The 25000-nt window shown below is 43.4% G+C and overlaps 1 protein-coding gene across 1 annotated transcript in view; it reads right to left on the bottom strand.

Moving 5' to 3' along the window:
* Positions 1 to 4997: 4997 nt before the first annotated feature.
* Positions 4998 to 25000, bottom strand: part of LOC143293722 (uncharacterized) — a 71997-nt gene continuing 51994 nt past the window's right edge. Inside the window, exons 15-18 of the mRNA XM_076604924.1 lie at positions 24956 to 25000; positions 24261 to 24409; positions 12737 to 12871; positions 4998 to 5615 (exon numbers count right to left, since the gene is read on the bottom strand). The exon at positions 24956 to 25000 is cut by the window's right edge and continues 157 nt beyond it. Coding sequence (XP_076461039.1) covers positions 5433 to 5615; positions 12737 to 12871; positions 24261 to 24409; positions 24956 to 25000 — 512 coding nt within the window. The 3' untranslated portion in view covers positions 4998 to 5432. The remainder of the gene's footprint in view (positions 5616 to 12736; positions 12872 to 24260; positions 24410 to 24955) is intronic.

The following is a 25000-nucleotide window of genomic DNA, read 5'->3' as shown; positions in this document are numbered from 1 at the left end:
GAAAGAAAGACAAAGAGATAGAGACAGATAGAGATGGTGAGACAGAGAGAGCACACTTGTTTTCCATGGGCACACAACACACACACCACGCACACAGGTACGCACACCCAACACCCCCCTCCTACCCCCCCAACCCTCCCCCCCCCCACGACACCCCTCCCCCACACACACACACACACACACACACACACACACTGACTCACCCACACACTCACATGTGCCCACTTTTGGACGAGAAGTAATCAGGGGAGAGAAGTGGAGCAGCGGATTTCCTGTCCTTGCATACGAGCGTGGCTGTCACGGAAAGTGCCATGGAATTTGTTTGATTGATAGGGTGGGTCACCTCAACCCTTGGGCCTGCTTCTGTTGGGCGTGTCGGATAGATATACATATATATATATACATATATATACAGAGAAAGAGAGAGAGAGAGAGAGAGAGAGAGAGAGAGAGAGAGAGAGATGACAAAAAAAGAGGTCCCTGCTGAGGGATTCCAATTAGCTCTCCATTACTTTCATGAAAAACAAAGACATACTGGCCTAGATTAATTTGTTTCTCTCTCTCTCTCTCTCTCTCTCTCTCTCTCTCTATATATATATATATATATATATATATATATATATATACAGAGAGAGAGAGAGAGAGATACATACATATACATACATACATACATATACTTATATGTATATACATATATATATATATATATACATACATAGACAGAGAGAGATTATATACATACATATACATATATAGAGAGATAGACAGATAGACAGACATATATGTAAATATAAGAATGGGTAAATGAATAATCACGTCAATAGTGAATAAACGATAGAATAATCATTAAATTCGTCAATGAATACAGAAAGAAAGAGATAGATAAATGAATGTATGAACAAATAATTAATAGAACGAAGAAAAAAAACTAGAAAGAAAGAAAGAAAAAGAAGAAAGAAGGAAGTCTAGCACACACAAAAAAGAAAGAAGAAAGGATGCAAGGAAGGAAAGGAATAAAGAGAGAAAGAAAGAAAGAAAAAAATGGTGTCAAGCACACAGAAAAGAAAGAAAAAAAAGAAAGGAGGCAAGAACGGAAAGGAACAAAGACAGAAAGCCAGAAAGAAAAAAATAGCCGATGATATTTTCTCGGAGACAGCAAGGCTGAGACGGAAGATGTTGGCACGATCACGCATATCCTCTCTCTGTCTGTCTGTCTCTTTCTCTGTCTCTTTCTCCATCTCTTTGTTTGTCTGTCGGTCTGTCTGTCTCTCTCTGTCTCTCTGTCTCTCTCTCCTCTCTCTCCCCAGCCACTCTCTCTTTCTCTCTTTCCATCCCTATGTCTCATTCTGCCCGCTCTCTCTTCCCCCACTCTCTCTCTCTCTCTCTCCTTCTCTCTCTCTCTCTCCTCTCTCTCCCACCTCTCTCTCTCCTTCTCTCTCTCTCCCTCTCTCTCTCCTTCTGTCTCTCTCCCCCTCTCTCTCCATCTCTCTCTTTCCCCTCTCTCTCTCTCTTTCTATCTCCCCCCCAATCTCTCTCTATCCACTCACTCATTGTCTCTTTCCACACCAACTCTCTCTCTCTCTCTCTCTCTCTCTCTCTATCTATCTATCTAGCTAGCTAGCTAGCTAGCTCTGTGAGAGCACCTGTTTTGTGTGTGTGGAGAGTTCAGTGACCCAGACTGATTTGTGGCATTTGCATTGAATTATGCGTCTCCTTTTGTGCAAAACAAGGCCCTGCTGCCTTCGCTTAGAATGGACGTAATTTGATGTAAACAACTGAAGAGAGAAAAAAAGTGATACAATACTGATAATAAGCAATACTTGGCAAAGCGATAATATATTGTTTTTGTTGTTTTTTAACAGAATGCTCTGAATATATGTATTGTGTGTGAAGCACTGGAAACCGGTATATATAGATAGATAGATAGATAGATAGATAGATAGACAGATAATTATTCGTATATATATATATCTGTGTATGTGTGCGTGCGTGCGCGCGCGCGCGCGTGTCTGTGTGTGTGTGTGTGTGCGAACAAAAGGCCATGTGCAATTTGACACCATTATGTGTCAACGACATTGCTTTGTATAGATTAAAGGCTGACTTACAAACATGGCGTGGTTTATTATGAATCAAAAGTAGGTCATCTTGTTTCAGGCTAAGGCTTAGAATCCGGCAGTTTTCAGCAATCTGTACTGTAGATAGAGTTCCAAAGTATTGCATTTCTGTAGCTCGGGAATAAAAGCTTTGACACGAGATAGAAAAAGACAGGGATAGTTGAGAGAGAGACAGAGAAACAGACATAGACAACCAGAGACAAAACACAGAAACGCACAAAGTATGTGTGTATGTGTGGGAGAGAGAGAGAGGGGGGGGGTGGAGACAGACAGACAGACAGACAGAGACGGAAATAACGAATGAAAATGTTTCACTGAGACAGACAAACAGACAAAGGCAATACAGAAAACGTGCACATGTGTGTATGCATGTATGTGTTACTGATTGATCAAGATCCTATGTCATGGAATAATTCATCAACTCCAATCCACTCAGGTAAAATAAGAAGAAGAAGAACGAATGAAAGAAAAAAATGAATGAAAGAAATAAAAACATATTCACAAATGAATATTCTTTATTAATTATTTTCAAGTATCTTCGTGGACAGATTTCTGCCACTCATAATGTCATGTTCCTTGATACCGCAACGACAGATTTTGTTTTTCAACTACTTTTGGAACACGCTGAATACAAACAGATTATTGAAGAAAACATTTCATTTCAAACTACTGAACAAAACCAAAAGCATATTCACAAATGAATATTCTTTATTAATTATTTTCAAGTGTCTTCGTGGAAATATTTCTGCCACTCATAATGTCATATTCTTTGATGCCGCAACGACAGATTTTGTTTTTCAACTACTTTTGGAACATGCTGAATATAAGCAGATTATTGAAGAAAACATTTCATTTCAACTACTGAACAATCACATATACACCGACGTGTAAAATAGGGTAACGATGTGCTCGAAATATTTGATTAAAGACTGGATGAGTATGATTATATTTCAAGCACGTTTGCAAAAAAAAAAACGAAAAACATTTCGTTTCTCGTTCAAATATTTTCGACTTTGTGGTTTCGCTGTTGGTTCCATTGTATGTATGTATGTTTGCATATCTATGTATCTATTAATCTCTCTCTCTCTCTCTCTCTCTCTCTCTCTCTATATATATATATATATATATATATATATATATAGGTATATAGGTGTGTGTGTGTGTGTGTGTGTGTGTGTGTGTGTGTGTGTGTGTGTGTGTGTGTGTGTGTGTGTGTGTGTGTGTGTGTGTGTGTGTGCTGTTAACGCCTGCAGAAACACCAGCACAGACAGGCCCATTATAACAAAGGTTAATGTTTCCACATGGTAGTGTCATTACCCCCTTCCCCCCCCCCCCTTCCGCCCCGCCCCTTCACTCCCCCTATACCCTCAACCACTCCCACCCACCCCTCCCACCCCACTCCTCTTTTCAGACATCAGAGGAGCTAAACATCAGTCACTTCTTTACAGTGTCATATACTTGTTTGTGCCGGTAAAAGGAATAATAATAATGATGATGATGATGGTGATGATGATGATGATGATAGTATTTATACAGCGCTGAACCTTGTGCAGAGACAAATCTAAGCGCTTTCACACCAGTCATTCACACGCATGCATAACCCTAAAACGGAAAAACTGAAGACAAGGAATAGGTAGAAGAGGCTATCTTGTGAATAGGTGGGTTTTAAGGCCAGACTTGAAAGAGCTGAGTGTGAAGACCTGACGAAGCGAAAGAGGAAGTTCATTCCAAATGCAAGGTCCAGAGACAGAGAAAGAACGGCGTCCAACAGTGGAGTCAACCTCTCATCTGTGTGTCTCTGCCTCTCTGCCTGTCTCGGTCTGTCGGTCTCTCCGTGTGGTTGTGTTGGAGGGGGTAAAAGAAAAGGGGGAACGGGCGGAAATGGTGTTTGTGCTTGTGCGTGTGGGCGCGCACGTGTGTGTGTGTGTGTGTGTGTGTGTGTGTGTGTGTGTGTGTGTGTCTGTGTGTGTCTGTGTGTGTGTGTGTGTCTGTGTGTGTCTGTGTGTCTGTGTCTGTGTGTTTGAGGGGTGCAGATGATGGGAGACAAAACAGACCGAATGAGGCAGAGACGTAATAATGGCGAAAATATACCATATATAGGAGGGAAACAAAACAACACAAAATGAAACGAAAGTACATAAACAACAAAGGATCGATGCAAACACACACACACACACACACACACACACACACACACACACACACACACACACACACACACACACACACACACGAACTGTAAGTTAGGTTCCACACATTTTTAAACGGCCCTCTCTGGCGAAACGAACGACCCATGTGTGGAGGAGCCACGCCAGCCACATCATAAAAATGCCACATTCCATTCTTTTTTTCTTTCTTTTTGGTTTTAACATAGTCCTCCTCAGAGTCTGAGCCAAAGACATTGGAATGGGGGCTAGGGGTGGGGGTGGGGGTGGGGCTGTGGGAGGTGAGTAAGCGGAGAGGGGTGGACAATTTGTAGTTGGAAGTGAGTGTGGGAAGGTTTTGTTTTTGTTTTTGGTTGTTTTTTTTCTGGATACGTGGTAAAAATGGGTCGGGTTGTTGTTGTTTCATTCCTTCTGTTCGAGCGCATGTGAAATTATTTTCTCCTTTTGTTGTGTTTGTGTCTCTCTCCTTGCTTTGATGTTATTGTTTTTTGTTTGTTTGTTTTGTTGCCGTTTTTTTTTTTTTTAACTTGCCCTAATTTCTTTTTCTCTTTCTCTTTGAAAGGTATACTAGTGTCTATCTGTCTCAGTGTTGGTCTTTTCTTTGTTGCGGTGTATAATTGCTCATTACTTGGAGAAACAGACTTGGTGATAAAGCCACTGGGTAAATGTTAAATGTCGCAGACCCTTTCTTATTCCTTTCTTCTTCTTCTTCTTCTTCTTCTTCTTCTTCTTCTTTAAGGAATGCACACGCGGTGTTTTCAAAGTGTGGCTGTGATGACCTCTCATCCACCATTCCCCTGCCTACCTCTTCCCTTGTTGTTGTTTATGCTGTTGTTTTTCTCCAGTGTTTATTGTATTTTTCCTGTCGTAAACATTTTTCTTTCTTTCTATCTATCTCTGTCTCTCTCTGTCCTTCCCTGTCTGTCTGTCATCTGTCTGTCCGTCTGTCTCCTTCCAGTTCCAATCCATTCCCACTTTCTCCTATTTTTGCATATAACTAACACTACCAGTAAACGCTTTCCACGTTTAAAACACGACACAGCTCACCCCAAACACACACACACACACACACACACACACACACACACACACACATTTTATCCACCCCAAAATGGCGAACAATCACTAATTCTGCTCATCGTTCACGGTGTCATCACCATACACCCGACCGGAAGTCGTAAAGGCCGGGGAGAACTCTGGGAAACTGTCTTCTGCGGACCTGCTTCTGGCGGATTCCTGACACCAGACGGCGATAGACTCTGGCCCTGTGCGCTTCCCAGTTGACATAGTCCTGGAGGTTGTTCTGCAGTGTGTCTTCTGCTGGGAAGGGGCATTCCTGGCAACACACACACACACACACACACACACACACACACACACACACACACACACACACACACACACACACACACACACACACACACACACACACACACAGCATCTGGGGTTGCGAATGAAACAGGTTGCAGCATCTGCCGATTATGTTTTACTTATGTATAACTGAGTAACTGACTAATTATGTAATGGAGTAATTGACTGACGATCTTGTCGCATCTGCTGTTTATGTCTTACTTATCTGTAATTGACTGACCGATAAACTAACTGATTATGTAACGGAGTAACTGACTGACGATCTGAATGACTGAGTGAGTAAATGAGTGGCTAACTGATTGACTGGCTGATTTACTTACAACGTTAAATAGCAACAAATTGACAAACTCACTCACTCATTAGCTAACTCACTAACTTGCTAACTCACTGACTGGTGCTTCCTGGCAACTTTGAGGAAGAAACTGTGCAAAATGTATTTCGAAAATATGACACGATTGGGTATTGTTGTTTCTGATACAAATACATAACGCATATTAAAGAGAAGACAATGTATAACAAACCAGTCAAACAGTTCAGCAATCAGGACTCTCTCTCTCTCTCTCTCTCTCTCTCTCTCTCTCTCTCTCTCTCTCTCTCTCTATTACAAGCAAACAGCGCGATAGCAGGCATGTTGTTAGCTGAGCTACAACACACACACACACACACACACACACACACACACACACACACACACACACACACACACACACACACACACACACACACACAAAATACGAGGACATTGAACGTGGCTTAATATTAAAAAGCCCACACCTTATGGATGCGACAAGTAATGGCGTGAATGTGATTAGGTCCATATATTTTTCACAACACATTGGAGAAAAGTAGTTGAGATGTTCCTTTACTTTTCAAAACAAGAGAAAGAGTGAGAGGAGAGAGAGAAAGAGAGAGAGGGGGAACAAGACAAGACAAAACAAGACAAGGTAAAACAAGAAAAGACATTCATTATTTCCGAGGATGATAACAGATAAGCACTGATGTATACGTTCCATCTAATCCGAGAGAGATTAAGGGGGATGGAGGGGAGGGGGGGGGCGAGGGGGGCAGGGGGGGTGAGACAAACAGATAGATAGACAGACAGACAGAGATCGAGACCGTGGAGAAAGCAAACATATACAAAGCGTAAAAGTCTGTGTAAAGTATCAAAGGGAACTATCAAAACAACAGCAGAAAAACAACAGCGACAGACTTCTGGTTCGTGTCGATGCAGAGTTAGCTGTGGTGACAAACAAGGCTTCAACAGACATTATCTGAGAAAAAGAGAGGCATAAGCAAACGGGGGGAAAAGAATGAAAAGACAAAAAAAAAAAGGGGGGGGGGGGTGTTAGGCGCCGAACAGAAAACAGAAAGCGAAACGGGGAAAACAAACAACTAAATGGTGGTGAAGGAGAACAAATGCATGCAAACAACTCTTTTGTCATGTTCAGAAGCACTCAGCGAGGACACGCTGCCAGAAATCACTGGAAGAGAACCGAAAACAGGAAAGCATAAATAAATACCAGACCCTTCATTGACAGCAACTGGGGGGTGAGATGAGGGTTGGGGTGGGGGGGAGGGGTCACCTGATTCCTCTGTGATGGGAAGAGGACATTTGTCAGGCAGGACATGATTTCAGTTTTGTCTGAGGCTTGTCAGACGCATCATGCCAACACTTGATTGTTGCTGGTGAGAAGGTGTTGTTGTGCAGTGGCCTGGCTGCGAAACTGTTGGTAAACTGATGTGCTTATCTCACATAACTGTGGGGGGTTTGTGGGGTAATGTGGAGGGGGAGGGGAGTTGTCTGTCTGCCCGTCTGTTCGTCCATCTGGCCTGCATGTCTGTCTGACTTTTCTTTCGTTTTTTTTATTCTGTTTGCCTGATTTCTGCTGTGATGTGAGCAACGACAACATGGAGTGAAATGAACTGGTTGCTGTTCAAGAATGTATGTTCATATGCCTTCTAGAGAGGTAACGGAGTTGTGGTGTTTCTTCTGCTTCTGGATAAACGGTTTTGTTTGTTTGTTTTTGTTTTTTGGGTTTTTTTTTATTTTATTCACTCACTTGTGCAAACAAAGTGAGTCTCTGTTTTAACCCGGTGTTCGGTTGTCTGTGTGTGTGTGTGTGTGTGTGTGTGTGTGTGTGTGTGTGTGTGTGTGTGTGTGTGTGTGTCCGTGTGTCTGTGTGTCCGTGGTAAACTTTAACATTGACATTTTCTCTGCAAATACTTTGTCAGTTGCCACCAAATTTGGCATAAAAATTCAGTTCTTTCCAGTCATCTTGTTTAAAACAATAGTGCACCTCTGGGATGGGCACAAAATGAATAAAAAAAGAAGCCTAATTATATGCAAACTGCATTTACTGTTATATTTATATTTTTTGTATTCTCTAAACTTGGCACTTTGACCTCTTATTCTGACACAACAACAAGAGGAGTCATTATTATCATTTTTTGTTCAAACAGAAACTTCTTTTGCTAAGCATGGAATTTTTATTTATTTTGCAAACGTTTTGGTACAGATAGTAAAAAAGGGAAATTACTCTGTAATTAATGCTAGGGGACTTCATTTATCACAAGTGAGTCTTGAAGGCCTTGCCTCTCTTGTTTTAGACATTGAACGAGAAGTGGGAATTTTGACCAACAGTTGGTCGTGTGTCATGGTCAGCGGACATCTCTCAAGGCTGTATTTCCCTGTCTCTCAACAGCAGCCTGGGCAGGTGGTCTGCGCTCTCTCTGACGATGCACAGAAAAGGTATCGCCAATGCACTGCTGGAACCGTACTTTCATTTTTCATTGTGGTGTCAAAGCGTGCGGACTTGTTCATGTACAGTGCACTATATATTATGCTTTAAAACAGGTATATGTATATGTATACATACTCACAGAAAAAGAAAAAAAGCGTCGCCATAGAAATGTAATAGACATAATCTGGCATAAGAAAAAGCATTCCTATTTTGTACAAAGTAAATAATCCACCGTAAGTCAAACGCTTTCCTGAAAGCGACGGCATTATGCCAAAAAGAACTGGTGAAGCAGAAACAGAGAACACCCACAAGCCTAATATTCTTCTTCTTCTTCTTCTTCTTCTTCTTCTTCTTCTGTCATCTCGTGGTCTCCGACCGTGGGGACACCTGTGATGACCTGGCAGCCAGTTCTCGCCATCTCTCTCTGTTCCTCATCTCTCTCAGGGCTTCGCTTAGTCTCAAGCCTGTCCATTCCGGGACATTGTCCTCCCAATGACCTTCAGTTACTGAAAGCAGCCAAAGAACTGGCTGTAGCCCCACACCTCCCTCTCCCCATCTGCCCACCCATCCACCCCCACCCCCACCTCTACCCCCAGGGGGGCGCAACCTCATCAGGCTGAATTGTCTTCTTCCTCGTCTTATGTCTTGTTTGACATACATGTACACTAGGAGCTAGGGGACAGCACATGCATGGGCCTTAACTAATTCTGTGCAGACCAGTCGGTTCGTTTCCTGTGTGGACTCTGAACGCTCTTGAGGAGTATATTAATGTAGCGGAAGATGAAGCCAGTTAGTTCAGGAGGAAGGTTTCTTGCTGGATTCACACGTTGATTGTCCGCATCCAGATACTTTGCATGTCCTCGAACCATAACGAGACTTATTGATGAGAAAGATCGTTATTTAGTGTCAACGCCTGCTGCCGTGAGGAAGAGAAAGAGGGGAAGGAGGAGAAGGAGGAAGGGAGGAGGTGTGTGTGTGTGTGTGTGTGTGTGTGTGTGTGTGTGTGTCTGTGTCTGTGTGTGTCTGTGTCTGTGTATGTGTGTGTGTGTGTGTGTGTCTGTGTGCGTGTGTGACGTATTTTTGTATGTGGTTGCCTTGCCTTTGGAGGATTAACGATACCATTTCACAATGCACACATGTACGCAATTCAAAGATAGTAACAAGAGGGATGGATGGGTACACACACACACACACACACACACACACACACACACACACACACACACACACACACACGCACGCACGCACGCACGCACGCACGCACACACACACACACACACATTTTTTTATGGGCACACTCCTGTGCATAGGAATTGCCAGCGGGCTGGATGATTAGGACCGCCAACGGCTCACGCTGCACGACCAGAGTCCATCACTATGTAAATGTTGCCCTGCACTCTCTCTCCCTCTCTATTCCAGCCCACAGTCACAGATAGGGAGATTCCCTTTGTGACCCACCCCACTCCCAAGTCCCTGACATGGTATGTCGGCAAGAAGTCGTCACTTATCTGATCAGTCCTATACATAAAGAAGATTGTATTCGAGATTGGAGACGCTTGTCCTTTCGGCAGATGAGTTCATGAAGGCTGGCAGGCAGGACATTCGCCTGGGTGTAGTCATCATGTGGGGATAGAGTCCAGTCTTCCTGGTACATACATAGTCGGCTGTAAACGATGCAGGGTAAAGGGGTATATCATTGTTGTACGCGGCTGCCGTCTCTTCGACTTCTCTTCCTTGGATGACAGCAAGCTGTTTTAGATAGACTCTGATGTTTGAAGCTGCCGACAGTTCTACTCCTGTATCTGGTGTTTGTATGTGCCAACAGTTCTACTCCAGTCTCTGGTGTTTGTAGGTGCCGACAGTTCTACTCCAGTCTCTGGTGTTTGTATGTGCCGACAGTTCTACTCCTCTGATGTTTGTATGTACCGACAGTTCTACTCCTCTGATGTTTGTATGTGCCGACAGTTCTACAGCTCTCTGATGTTTGTATGTGCCGACAGTTCTACTCCTGACTCTGATGTTTGTATGTACCGACAGTTCTACTCCTCACTGTGATGTTTGTATGTGCCGACAGTTCTGCAGCTGTCTTTGATGTTTGTACGTGCCGACAGCTCTACTCCTGACTCTGATGTTTGTATCTACAGACAGTTCTACTCCTCTGATCTTTGTATGTGCCGACAGTTCTACTCCTGACTCTGGTGTTTGTATGTGCCGTCAGTTGTACAGCTGACTCTATGTTTGTATGTGCCGACAGTTCTACTCCTCTGATGTTTGTATGTGCCGACAGTTCTACTCCTGACTCTGATGTTTGTATGTGCCGACAGTTCTACTCCTGACTCTGGTGTTTGTATGTGCCGACAGTTCTACTCCTGTCTCTGGTGTTTGCATGTGCCGTCAGTTGTACAGCTGACTCTATGTTTGTATGTGCCGACAGTTCTACTCCTCTGATGTTTGTATGTGCCGACAGCTCTACAGCTGACTCTGATGTTTGTATCTACAGACAGTTCTACTCCTAACTCTGGTGTTTGTATGTGCCGACAGCTCTACTCCTGTCTCTGGAGTTTGTATGTGCCGACAGTTCTACTCCAGACTCTGATCTTTGTATGTGCCGACAGCTCTACTCCTGTCTCTGGAGTTTGTATGTGCCGACAGTTCTACTCCAGACTCTGATCTTTGTATGTGCCGACAGCTCTACTCCTGTCTCTGGTGTTTGTATGTGCCGACAGCTCTACTCCTGTCTCTGGTGTTTGTATGTGCCGACAGTTCTACAGCTGTCTCTGATGTTTTTATGTGCCGACAGCTCTACTCCTGTCTCTGGTGTTTGTATGTGCCGACAGTTCTACAGCTGTCTCTGATGTTTTTATGTGCCGACAGCTCTACTCCTGTCTCTGGTGTTTGTATGTGCCGACAGTTCTACTGCTGTCTCTCATGTTTGTCTCTGATGTCTGTATGTGCCGACAGTTCTACTCCAGTTTGCAGCGTGCCCTGCCCTGTCCAGGGAACTGTTCTCTTCTTAGACACTCGGTGGAAGTTGCATGTTGCTCAAGGTTGCTGTTCTTGTTCTTCCTGTGTAGCCTCCCTTTGTCGCCGCGATAAAATCCCTGTTGTCTTATGCCCTGACAATGAGCTCTGCCTATCGGGCACTCTGGTACTTGATAAGCGAATAATTCGGGCATGAAACTGGTGCACACGCATACACATGAACAACGCATACATGCACCTACGCGGGGGGGTGGGGGGGGGCGGCAATTAACTGACAGCGATAGAAAACGGGAGCGGTGGCCTAGTGGTGACTTCATGGGCTACAAAACGAGTGTCCACGGGGTTCGAATCTCGTTTACGGACCGGAATCTTTTACTTCCTCCTCCACTAGACCTTGAGAGGTGGGTTGGATGCTAGTCTCTCGGGTGAGACGATGATCGGAGAGGTCGTATGTAACATGCACTTGTCACACGTTTTTTTTTTTTTTTTTTTTTAACCAGCAAAAGGGTTGTCCTTGGCGAAATTATGAAGGAAAAAAATTCAATTCAATAGCAAAAACAAATACACTTGCAGACAGACGAAGAAAGAAAACTATGGTTGGTGCCGCTACACTGTGGTGAGGCGATCTCCGTGGGGGGAGAGCAGCCCGAATTACACACAGTGAAATATGTTGTGACAAAAACTAACACAATACAATTTGTAAGGTTGTTTTTGTTTGTTCTGTTCTTGTTGTTGTTGTTTTTAAAGAAAGGCGGTGACACTGGTTTCATCAATGAATCACTCCCCCATAAAGGGCACCACCTTTGGAAAGGGGCATCAAGAGCACCTGGAAATGAAAACAGTAACTGGAACTGCTTATTGCACTGTATTGTGTTGCAGTGTTGTATTGCTGGATACATGATTTTCTTTTCCATTTCTATGTCTCTTGTGGTTTTATGCATTATTTGTATTTTATGCACTGTTTCATTTAAGGCGCTTAGAGCCCATCACGGGGAGTTTGCACTGTATAAGTACAATATATTATCATTATTATCATTATCATTATTATTATTATACAGTTCGAACACGTTCTCATACACATAAAACACATACTTTGTTCGCCCCCTCCCGCCCCCCCCCCCCACCTCCACTCCTCCAACCTCCCCCCCCCCCTTTGACCCCCACCCCCACCTCCTCCCGTCTAAAATCACTTAAGGAAACAGACGTTAATCAAATCAAATGACCAACCATAACACACACACACACACACACACACACACACACACACACACACACACACACACACACACACACACACACACACACACACACACACACACACACACACACACACACACACACACAAAACAATCAGGGTACGTACAGTCCTGCGGATGTGTCGGATGCAGGCCTCAGAGGCATGGTCCAGGAAGAGTTTCTTGGACAGGATGACCACCTCCGCTCCGTTGCTGACCAGGGACAGACTGGGCTGGTCCGGGTACACCAGCTGACTCACACCCTGAGGAAGACAACACAGCACAAAAGGGGGTGAGGGGTGTGTGTGTGTGTGGGGGGGGGGGGGGGTATTTGTCTTTGAATTTGTATTTGTATTGCTCTTTTTTTTGTCACAGCAGATTTCTCTTTCTGAAGTTCTGGCTGCTCTCCCCTACCGGGGGGAGTGGTGGTACATGCGAACAGCTGATGCCCGTCGCCTCTCTCTCTCTCTCTCTCTCTCTCTGGACACCATTTTTAACACTACCCACACACACACGCTCACGCAAGCACGCACGCACACACACACACACAAACACACACACACACTCACACACGCACACACATACAAGTACGCACGCACACACACGCACGCACACACATACACACACACATGCGCGCACACGCACACACATACACACACAAACACACACAAATACACACGCACGCGTGCACGCACGCATATACAAGTACGCGCTTCACACACACACACACACACACACACGCACGCGTGCACGCACGCATATACAAGTACGCGCTTCGCACACACACACACACACACACACACACACACACACACACACACACACACACACACACACACACACCACCACCACCACCACTGAAAGGGGAGACAACAGAAGCCATCACGTTTTCTGTGTCGGCGGCGACAAACAGGAAAGACCAAGGTGTCCAAACTTACCAAGTGCCTCTCCGGCCAATTCGGCGCCACGGAAAAGAAAGTGAATCCTCCCTTTAGTCAGCTACATTCAGGTTTAACTTCGACGCCCATTTCATGTGAGATGGCCAACAGAGGAATACCATGGCCACGAAAGTTAGGGCAAGATACGGGTTGCGTCTAACTTTTAGACTGAACAGCAATACGTTAAAATTGTAAGCGATTTTTTTTTTTTTTTTTTTTTTTTTTTTTTTTTGCTGGGTGTCTTTCATTGCTCTAGATTTCTCTGAATCATGTGAGTTAGGCGTGCGTGTGAATAACTGGTGTGGAAGCGCTTTGATTTGTCTCTGCTCAGGATTCAGGTGGTACTTATGACCAGGCACACGGAGTTTCCTCCCGGCCACTCACCATCCCCACTTCGGTTCACTCTAAAGTTATGAGACATTAATTTTGTATACACATGCATTACACAACAACGCAATGAGAATGGTTGTGACAACAACAACAACAACAACAGCAACAACAGCAGTACTGAATTGTGATGATGATGATGATGATGATCATGACGAGAAGAAGAAGAAGAAGAACAATAAGAAAAATTATGGTGACGATGATAAGAAGAAGATGAAAAAGAAAAAAGCAGAATAACAAGAAGAACAACAAGAAGAAGATAACAATAATGTTCTCGTCTTAACTATCCACTTCCTATATCAAACTTCCGCCTCTCTCTCTCTCTCTCTCTCTCTCTCTCTCAGTTCCTCCCTCCCTTCTCTCTCCGTCCCCCTCTCTCTCTAATCTCTTCTATGTATGTATGTACACCGCTCTTTATCTACATATATATATATATATATATATATATATATATATATATACATATATATATATATATACACATATATAATTATATATACATACAAATATATATATATATATATATATATATCTGTGTGTGTGTGTGTGTGTGTGTGTGTGTGTGTGTGTGTGTGTGTGTGTGTGTGTGTGTAAATCTCTCTGTTCATGTCTGTCTGACTTTAATTTGAATCATTTACCATTTATTTGCTTCTCGTCACCAAGATGATTTCTCTTCTCGGTTGTCTCCTGCCATATTATTCTCTGTTCACACTGTTTCCTTCCTCACGTGGTTTCGAAATCCATGAACGCAATTAGAACACAGAGAGAGACATATAGAGAGATAGACAGAGAGACAGACAGACAAATAAAGACAGAAAAAAGAGAGACAGAGACAGCGAGACAGAGACAAGGAGAGACAAAGAGACAGAGACAAAGACGCAGAGAGAGAGACAGACTAAAAGACTAAGACAGGGGCTGTGAGAAGAAAAGGCACCGACAGAGACAGACAGACAGAGAAAGAGAGAAACACACACACACACACACACACACACACACACACACACACACACACACACACACACACACACACACACAGACGCACCAGAGACACGGACAGAAAGAGGTGGGGAGAGAGAGGAGGAATATCAAAGAGAGACACCATCAAAAAAATTTTTTTTTTAAACATGGGTAAATCTGGTTGTGGTGGTGGTGTGTGGTGGTGGTTGTGTGTGTATGTGGGAGAGGGCACGTGGGGGAAGAAGAGGGGGCTGGGGATTGAGGGGGGTGGGGTCGGAAGGACGGGCGACAGCACTTTTGTTTCACTCAAAACAAAACAAAAAAAACCCACCTGAGGCGACTTGTGACGCTTACGCACACAAACTGAAAGTGCGCACGAACAAGGCAAGGCCAAAGTGAAATGCCACACGCCACAGACTCATAAACTGATGTCATGCTGTGTATACGGGTAATTAATTACAGTAACGGAGAGGTTAGGGGGACGAGGGGGGGGGGGGGGTCTCAGAGGAGTGCGCGAACGCGTGGTGAACGTGAACACGCGAAGGTTGAGGGTGAGGAAGAAACGCGCGCTCTGTGTGTGTGTGACAGCGAAATAGGTCACGCGTGCGCTTGTGCACATATACACACACACACACACACACACACACACACACACACACACACACACACATATATATATATATATATATATGTATATATATGCGTGTGTGTGTGTGTGTGTGTGTGTGTGTGTGTGTGGAGAGAGAGAGAGAGAGAGAGATCGAGAGAGAGACAGAGAAAGAGAGACAGTGAGACAGAGACAGAGAGATCAAGCGAGCGAGAAACGAAACGAAAGTTATTCAACAAGGCCATGGCCCCATTTGAAAGGGTGATTGCATATTTTGTATGAATAGATTTGCATAAGGATACATATAACTTTCAAACTTATATGATAATGATGATAAGTTCAAGACAGCTCGTTTCCCTTTGCTAACAAGGTTTCGACAAGCGAACGTAAAAATAAGTTTTGTGGAAAAAAAATTAACCAAGATACTGATAAGTATTCATGACAGAAATTTGAAGATTCCACCAACACCATCTATCATATGCAGTTAAATACTCACCCTTTCTGAAAACTACTACATTTGTTTTATCCATATTTACTTTAAGCTCCAACCTATTTGCTGCTTTTTTGTAAATTGATTAACTGGTTTTGTAAATCTGCTGCAGTTTCAGATAATAAAACGATATCATTCGCAAACAACAATATGAATAACTGTATCATATCGAAAGTAGCACCATGTCTACCATTTTCTATAATTTCTAGGGCTGGTTCATTGATAAACAAAGAAAATAAAATAGGACTACAAACATCACCCTGTATAACCCCCTCTGTGTACATCTAATATACTCACTAAATTTAGCACCACATCTTATTCTAGCTTTAGCATTATTTTAGTTATAACATCCTCGTGGAGAGTGACTTGAAATCGGTGCGGGTGCACCTATGCTTGTTGAGGAATGTCGCAGTGGGCGTGTCAGTGTTCAACATTTAGAAACAGTGGGTGAAAATCGGAATAAGTCAGAATGTGTACATAATTTGGACAACTATTCTTTCCAGCACTGGAATGTTAATGGATTGTTTTCTAAATTTTCTGGTCCAGATTTTGTCGAATAGTTATGTGTCTTTGTTTGACTTTTTGTTTGCTTTGTAGAAACTTTCCTTGATGATTTTCAGCTTTCGAATTTTGGAGATAATAATAATAATGGATACTTATATAGCACACTATCCAGAAATCTGCTCTAGGTGCTGTACAAAAACGCTTTTGATAACATAAAACATTATATCTATGTTACATACACACACCAAAATGTGACCACACACACACACACACGCGCGCGCGCGCGCGCACGCACGCACACACACACACACTGCATACATACATTTTAACATACATGTGTATCTAACAGCTACCCTAACACATACGCACACATAGGCAGGCACAAACTTACATAGACACACGCACACACAATACATATTCATATACATGCATGTAGTTGTGGACCTGCCACAATTGAACTTATTGCTGAGGGAAAAGGTGAGTTTTGAGACGAGATTTAAAAGATGCGAGGGAATCAGAATGACGGAGGTTATCAGGGAGCTTGTTCCACGTCTTTGGCGATTGAAAAGAAAACGATCTGTGTCCATAGGTCTTACTTCTGACGTGAGGTATCCTGAGAAGTCGAGTATCAGAGGAAGAACGGAGCTGGCGAGACGGGGTATAGATATGGATGAGTTCAGAAAGATATTTGGGGCCAGATCCGTTGACTGCAGAAAAGGTCAGAGTGGATAGCTTATAGTCTATTCTATCAGAAACAGGCAACCAGTGGAGAGACTGAAGGAGAGGAGAAACATGGTCAAATTTAGAAGCTCTGCAAATGAGTCTGGCAGCGTTATTCTGAATTCTTTGGAGTCTGTCTAACAGGTATTTGGGAAGGCCGGCCAAAAGAGAGTTGCAGTAATCCAATCTTGAGAGAACCAGAGAGCATACAAGTGTCTTGGTTGCATCGGTTGAGAGATAGTGGCGGATAGAGCTGATTCTACGCAGTTCCAAATAGGCAACTTTACAGATATTCGAAATGTGCTGTTGGAAGGAAAGAGACTGGTCCAGGATTACACCAAGACTGCGAACAGAGGGAGAAAGTGAAACAGGTGTGCTATTGATCAGAACAGAGTCAGGAAAGGAAGGATGTTGACGAAACTTCTTTGGACAGGTTATCATAAATTCAGTCTTATCATCATTTAATTGCAGCTTGTTGAGAGTCATCCAGTCCTTTAGGCCAGCAATGCACTCCTGTGTTTGAGTCACCAGTGCATCAAATTCAGCTATGGAAGCCGACTGATAAAGTTGTGTGTCATCAGCAAAGCTCTCATGCGACATCGCATGATGACTGATGACATCCGACACAGGAGCCGCATACAGCACGAAAAGAACAGGACCTAGGACGGACCCTTGTGGGACACCATATTTCAAGGCAGATACTCTAGAGTATGTACCATTTACACACACTTTCTGTGTACGATCTGACAGGTAAGACGTGATCCATGCTAGTGCAGTGTCACGAATACCAAAGGAAGTTTTAAGTCTGTTCAAGAGGATAGAGTGGTCGATAGTGTCAAAAGCTGCTGACAAATCTAAGAGAGCGAGAACAGATATCTTATCCTCATCAAATCCCGAAAGCAAATCATTCACTATTCTAAGAAGGGCTGTTTCGCAACTATGACCACGTCTATAAGCTGACTGGTGGGAATTAAGTAAACCATTCTGCTCCAGATGAGCTAAGAGCTGAGATAATATGATCTTTTCTAGCAGTTTTGATAAAAATGACAGATTAGAGACAGGTCGATAATTTTTCAAACAATTATGATCCAAAGATGGTTTCTTGATGAGTGGACGTACAACAGCAGATTTGAAGCTTTCAGGGAAACAACCAGACAGTAAGGAAGAATTGATGACATGAGTAATATGTGGCAGTAGAACATCAATACATTCAACCAACAAAGAAGACGGGACAGGGTCAAGCTCACAGGATTTCGGACAAGCGCTCAGACACACTTTCTTCACAAAATCTTCAGTAACCGGTTGGAAACAATGTAAAACAGGACCACTGTACACGCGTTCTTGAACGGGTGAAGAAGGAGACACAACAGAGTCAAGCTTCTCACGAATGCATAATATTTTGCCGGTGAAGAAGTCAGAAAACTTTTGAGGGAGTTCCTGCACCGAAAATGTTGTAGGGAGAGGAGTGTTTTTCATTTTACCTAGTAGATTGTTCGTAGCGTTGAAAAGCTGTTTGGCTGTGGTGCATGCAATTATTTTAGAAGAGTAGAACTTTGACTTTGCCCTGTCAACAATGTTTGTTACATTATTCCTGGCTGTCTGAAAAATGTCCCTACTGATGGTCAAACTAGTGGCACGCCAGTGCCTCTCAGCTCTCCTTCTCTCCCGCTTGGCCTCCAACAGCTCTGGTCCCACGGTGTTGTACCAAGGCGACGGGGGACGATTGGAGATCAGGCGCCGAGTCGACGGGGCGTGTCTGTCGAGTGCAGCGCGTAGGACAGTGGATAGCTGGTCAGCAGTCGGCTCAAAAGGGATATTAGTCAGCAGGTCAGCTTTAAATAAGTCTAAGTCGATTGAGGTCAGTGTGCGCACCTCCCTATACACACGGGGCGTGGGAGGTTTGGTGAGGTTCAGATGACACGTCACACTGTGATGGTCGGAGGACAGGGTGTGATCGACGGTGGTAGACTTCAGGAGGCAGTCCTCATTTCTGTGCAACACCCAATCGACGATGTGACCACGATTGTGTGTAGGCTCGGTTACAGACTGGTTAAGATCGAACAAACTGACAATTTCAAGTAATTTAGAGGTGTAAAACTGTGTGGGTGAATCAAAATGAAAATTAAAGTCACCAACAATAAGTAGGGAGCCTGGTAAACTATTAGCGTATTCTAGGAAGTCCGGAAACTGTTCTATGAACATCGTATCAGAAAGTTTATTTTTCTTGTTTGGTGGCGGACGGTAGAGGCAGAACACATTGAGGTGGGAATGTGGCAGTGACAGTGAAAGCTGGGCCAGTTCGAATGAGGCATGGTTGAAGGGAAAGGCAGATGTGTACGTTGTGTGTGGGAGCAGCCTGTCTGACACAACGAAGGCGATTCCTCCCCCGCAAGTTGTTGTAACACGAGGGAAGGAGGTGGTAGTGTAGCCAGGGGGAGCGAGGTCTCGACACTTAGCTTCGTCCCCAGTACTGCGAAGCCAAGTTTCTGTGATACACAGGATGTCGAGGCTGATTGAGAGCAGATGTTCGTTGATCGCTGAGCGTTTGAGGCGAGGACCAACTGACTGGGCGTTGAACAGACCTAGAGAAATTTGAGTTGAGCGGTGGGAGGGAAAGCAGGACAGAGGTACACGAATATGGTTACTAAAGTTGATGCATTTAACAGGATGGTCAGTGGAAGTTACACGTCCAGTACCACACACAACAGCTATCTTCCTCTGCTTGCGACGTCCTGCACGATGAGTGCGAACACGGGGGAGGTGACAACCTATACCCACACCTCTGATGGCGTCGATGACAGAAGGGTCAAGTGCTGCAGGAGGCACGGACAGGAGTTGGTCCCGTGTGTAAGACACACGGGGAGAATGAGCATTAAGCAAGGGCCTGTGGTAGAGGTCAGCTTCAGGAACACGCGGAGCGGGCTGCGCGTGCGAAAGGGGATGGTGAAGAAATGGCGTGCTCTGACAAGCAAGAATACTTGCCAGGTTACACAGAAAACATGTCCAAATAACTTGAAGTTCCGGTGGCAGAATCGCACAAAACAAGCACCAGTGTATACTCCACTCCATCATAAAATACATACACAACTTTTACGTCAACGCACAATCACATTCCAACACAACTGACGAAAGAAATGAGAGCTAGGACTATGCTGCCTGTCAGGCGTAGCCCTTGCCAGCTTGTCATACTGTGTTTGTGAAACCAGCAATTAGATGTACAGAGCGGGATGGATTTTCAGGAGAAACACTCTTGTTAAACGGGTGAGGAGAATGAATGTAGATATTGATAATGTTTTGTTAGAGAACTCAGAACTCAGATTTTTTTTTATTCAAGGATTAAGATTTTGGGCATGGCCCGTCCTTCCAACCTGTCTTTGTTAATCTACATCAGTTACAATAGCACACATACAGAGCGAGAGAGAGAGAGACTGGGGGAGGGAGGGAGTGAGACAGGCAGAGACAGACACAGAGACAGAAAGAGAGAAAGAGAAGTCGCAGAAAAAATCCAACAGACACAAAAGTCAAAGTCCGATAACTTGAAATAATCGGATGAAAAGAATAATCGTCTGACCTTTTCACGAACAATGCTATAGCAAAGAAAATGATGGTACAAAAAGAGGTTCATCAAAGAAAAATAACTACACTAATCAAACGGAGAAAAAAATAAAGGCGAGAAAAGAGTGTGTAACGATTAGCAAAGTTCACACACAAAAACTGGAAGAGAAACAAAGAGAGAAGATTAAAACATGAGAAAAGAAAGAAAGAAGGAAAGAAGGAAGAAAAGGCTGATTGAAAGAAAAAAAGAAAGGAGAGAAGGAAGGAGGGAAGGAGGGCTGAAAGAAAGAAAGAAAGAAAATAAGAATGATGAGGAAAGGAAGGAAGGAAGGATGAAAAGAAAAGAAAAGAAAGAAAGAAAAGTTGCCATGTAAACTTTGATAGCAAGGTTAAACTCTCTCTCTCTCTCTCTCTCTCTCTCTCTTTCTCTCTCTCTCTTTCTTTCTCTCTTTCCCCCTCTCCCTCCCTCTCTCTCTCTTTCTCCCTCCCCTCCTCTCTCTCTCTCTCCCCCCCTCTCTCTCTCACTCTGTCTCTCTGTTTGTCTCTCTCCCAGTAAAAAGATCATTTTCCAGGAGAACATTCAAATGTAATTCAAATTACGCATATAACCGTTGTAACGTGGTCGAAGATGAAAATCATTTTTACAAACAGTTGTGACATATACAATAACGTAAGGCAAAAACATCTGAACTCTGAAGGTCAATCATTTGTTCACTTGCTGAAGAATGTTTTTATTTATAGTATTCGTAAACTCTGTGTTTATATGTTTAATGCCCTGAAGATACGACAGGAATTTGTTGACAGCAATGAAGAAATTTAGAATTAATTTACAGTGCACAAGAGGCACTTTTGTTCTACAGGTTTAAGTTAGTATGTATTTTACATTGGTTTGTCGTTACGTGATCACCATATTGTGTACTTTTGACCTCTTTCTAGGGGCCGGAGACGTGGAGATTAAAGATTCTGTTCTTGTTCGTGTTCTCTCTCTCTCTCTCTCTCTCTCTCTCTCTCTCTCTCTCTCTCTCTCTCCTATTGTACAACATTTTGCTTTATATTTGTAACGCAATGCCTATGTAACGTATTTTTTCTTTGTATTAATATGCGACTTTATGTCAATTCCATGTGTACCCCCTTCTAAGGGGCTATGGCCTATATGAATAAAACGTCTACGTCTACTACGTCTCTCTCTCTCTCTCTCTCTCTCTCTCTGTCTCTGTGTGTCTCACCTTCCTATCCATCTGTCAATCTTAGTGTGTTTGTGTGTGGGAAGGGAGAGGAGGTGAGGGGGACGGTTGTTCTTCATCATGTATGCCCTGCATGAAGACTGTTTTTTCCCTTTCATTTTATGTGTGCGCTATTTGTAATGGATGTAGACTAGCTAGGACAGACTGGAAGAATAGACCAACAAGCCTAAAATCTTAATCCTTGAATTAAAAAAAAGAAAAAAAAACAAAAACGTTTTGATCTCTCTCTCTCTCTCTCTCTCTCTCTCTCTCTCTCTCTCTCTCCTCTTCTTCTTCTTCTTCTTTCTTTTTTCTTTCTATCTTGTCTTTGTTGTGGTATTTAATTGCTCATTACTTCGATAAACAGACTGGCGATAAAGCCACTGGGTAAACGTTAAATGTCACAGGCCCTTTTTTTTTTAATGTTCCTTTTATTCCTCTTTTCTTTTAAAAAGGAATGCACACGCGGTGTTTTCAAAGTGTGGCTGTGATGACCTCTCATCCACCATTCCCCTGCCTACCCCTTCCCTTGTTGATGTTGTTGTTGTTGTTGTTGTCGTCGTCGTCGTTGTTGTTGTTGTTGGTGTTATTGTTGTTGTTGCTGCTGCTGCTACTGTTGTTGCTGTTGTCGTCGTCGTCGTTGTTGTTGTTGTTGGTGTTATTGTTGTTGTTGCTGCTGCTGCTACTGTTGTTGCTGTTGTCGTTGTTGTTGTTGTTATTTTCCACCAATGTTCTTTTTTTCCCTTTCTTTCTGTCTGTCTCCGTCTTTGTGTCTGTCTGTCTGTCTCTCTATATAAACCTGCAGAGGAAGGAAGCAGTCTCTTTCTAACTCTCACTCTTTCTTTCGTTCTTCTTCTTTCATTATTTTCCTCTCTGTCTGTCTGTCTGTCTGTCTGACACACACACAGACACACACACGCACACACGCACACACACACACACACACACACACACACACACACACACACACACACACACACACACACACACACACACACACACACACTTTCTTTCGTTCTTCATCTTTCATTCTTTTCCTCTCTGCCTCCCTGTCTCCCTCTGTCTCTCTCTCTCCCTCCCTCCCCCTCTCTCTCTCCCCATCCCTCCCCCCCTCTCTCTCTCCCCCTCCCTCCCCCCACTCTCTCTCTCCCCCCCCTCCCTCCGTTCCTTTTTATCTGTCCATTTCTCTTTAGGGTTTTCTTCTTCTTCTTCTTTCTTTCTTTCTTTCTTTCTTTCTTTCTTCTTCTTTTCTTTCTTCTTCTTTCACATTCGCTGTCTTGCTTTCTCTTTATTCAGTCGTTTATTAGTCATTGAGGACCAGCAGGACGCAGCTGCAGTCTTTGGGCCTGTGATGTATGGGTAGGAAAAGACCTTTGTGCAGGGAAATATACATTTCACAGAGGTGGTGGTCAGGCAGAAAAAATAGCTATTAACAACAAAAAACAAAAAAACAACCAAAAAAAACCAAAAAAGAAGAAGAAGAGAATACATACGGAAGCACGCACGACCGTGCGTGTATGCGCCACAAACACGCGCTCGCACTGTCACACACACACACACACACACACACACACACACACACACACACACACACACACACACACACACACACATACAGAGAGAGAGAGACTTGTATACACAACACAGACACACACACAGACACACACAGACATACAAACACACACACAAACACACACAGAGACACACACAGACATACAGACACACACACACAGATACGCACACACACACACACACACACACACACACACACACACACACACACACACACACACACACACACACACACACACACACACACACACACACACACACACACACACACACACACACATCCAAAGAAGGTGAAAACATGAAATATCCCCGGTCAGGTGATGCTAACAGATGATGAATACATGCAAACAAGATTAGGAAAATTTGTTTATGAATGCTGTTGCAATCTATTGCATTAATTGATTAATTAATTGTGTATTTTTCATTCATTCATTCATTTACCATTGCACTTGTGTCTTATAAACCTTAAGGTTTCATGACAATAATATCTATTCTATTCTAAAAATCTATATATTTACACTATATATATATATATATATATATATGTGTGTGTGTGTGTGTGTGTGTGTGTGTGTGTGTGTGTGTGTGTGTGTGTGTGTGTGTGTGTATGAATGAACACATATGTATTATGTATGATTGATAATTATACATAAAGAAACAAATATCACTAAAGAAAAAGAAACTACACTAACAACTCACAAAGTACTGTCCTTTCTCCAACACTTGTACGAGGACAAACATGGGATTCAGGTCCACCTCCTTGTACCGGAAGTCACGTGATCCCTTGTAATCCAGTTGGTCGGCCATCGTCTTCCGGCCCACGTGCTCTAAGAACTTCCGCTGGTAGGCTGCAGAACAGCAAGATGCGTTGGACACATGCATGCCATGTCAGACGATGGGACAAAGAGTGTTTACAGACAATTTATTCATCAGATCGTCTGACACACACACAACACAACACAACACAACACAACACAACACACACACACACACACACACACACACACACACACACACACACACACACACACACACACACACACACACCAACACACAGCACAGCACAGCACAACACAACACATTTTATCATACCGACCAGTGTGAGTCCACCATACGCAAGTAACAAAACATGTCACAAACATTCTTCTTCTTCTGCGTTCGTGCACTCCAATTCCCACCTTCACTCGTCTGAACACGAGTGGGCTTTTTCGTGTATGACCGTTTTTACCCCGCCATGTAGGCAGCCATACTCCGTTTTCGGAAGAGTCACAAACATTCAATTTCCAGTCAGATTAATAAAGTTGTATTGTATTGTACTAAAGAACATTCACATTGTATTGTATTGCATTGTATTGCATTGTATTGTATTGCACTGAAGAACATTGAGCACTGACCAATGTTCAGGCGGTACAGCTGAGCTTCCGGGGACTCATCCGTGG

This window comes from Babylonia areolata, chromosome 1, assembly GCF_041734735.1.
Source record: "Babylonia areolata isolate BAREFJ2019XMU chromosome 1, ASM4173473v1, whole genome shotgun sequence".
NCBI lineage: Eukaryota > Metazoa > Mollusca > Gastropoda > Neogastropoda > Buccinidae > Babylonia > Babylonia areolata.
This window is presented reverse-complemented; position numbering and strand designations above follow the sequence as displayed.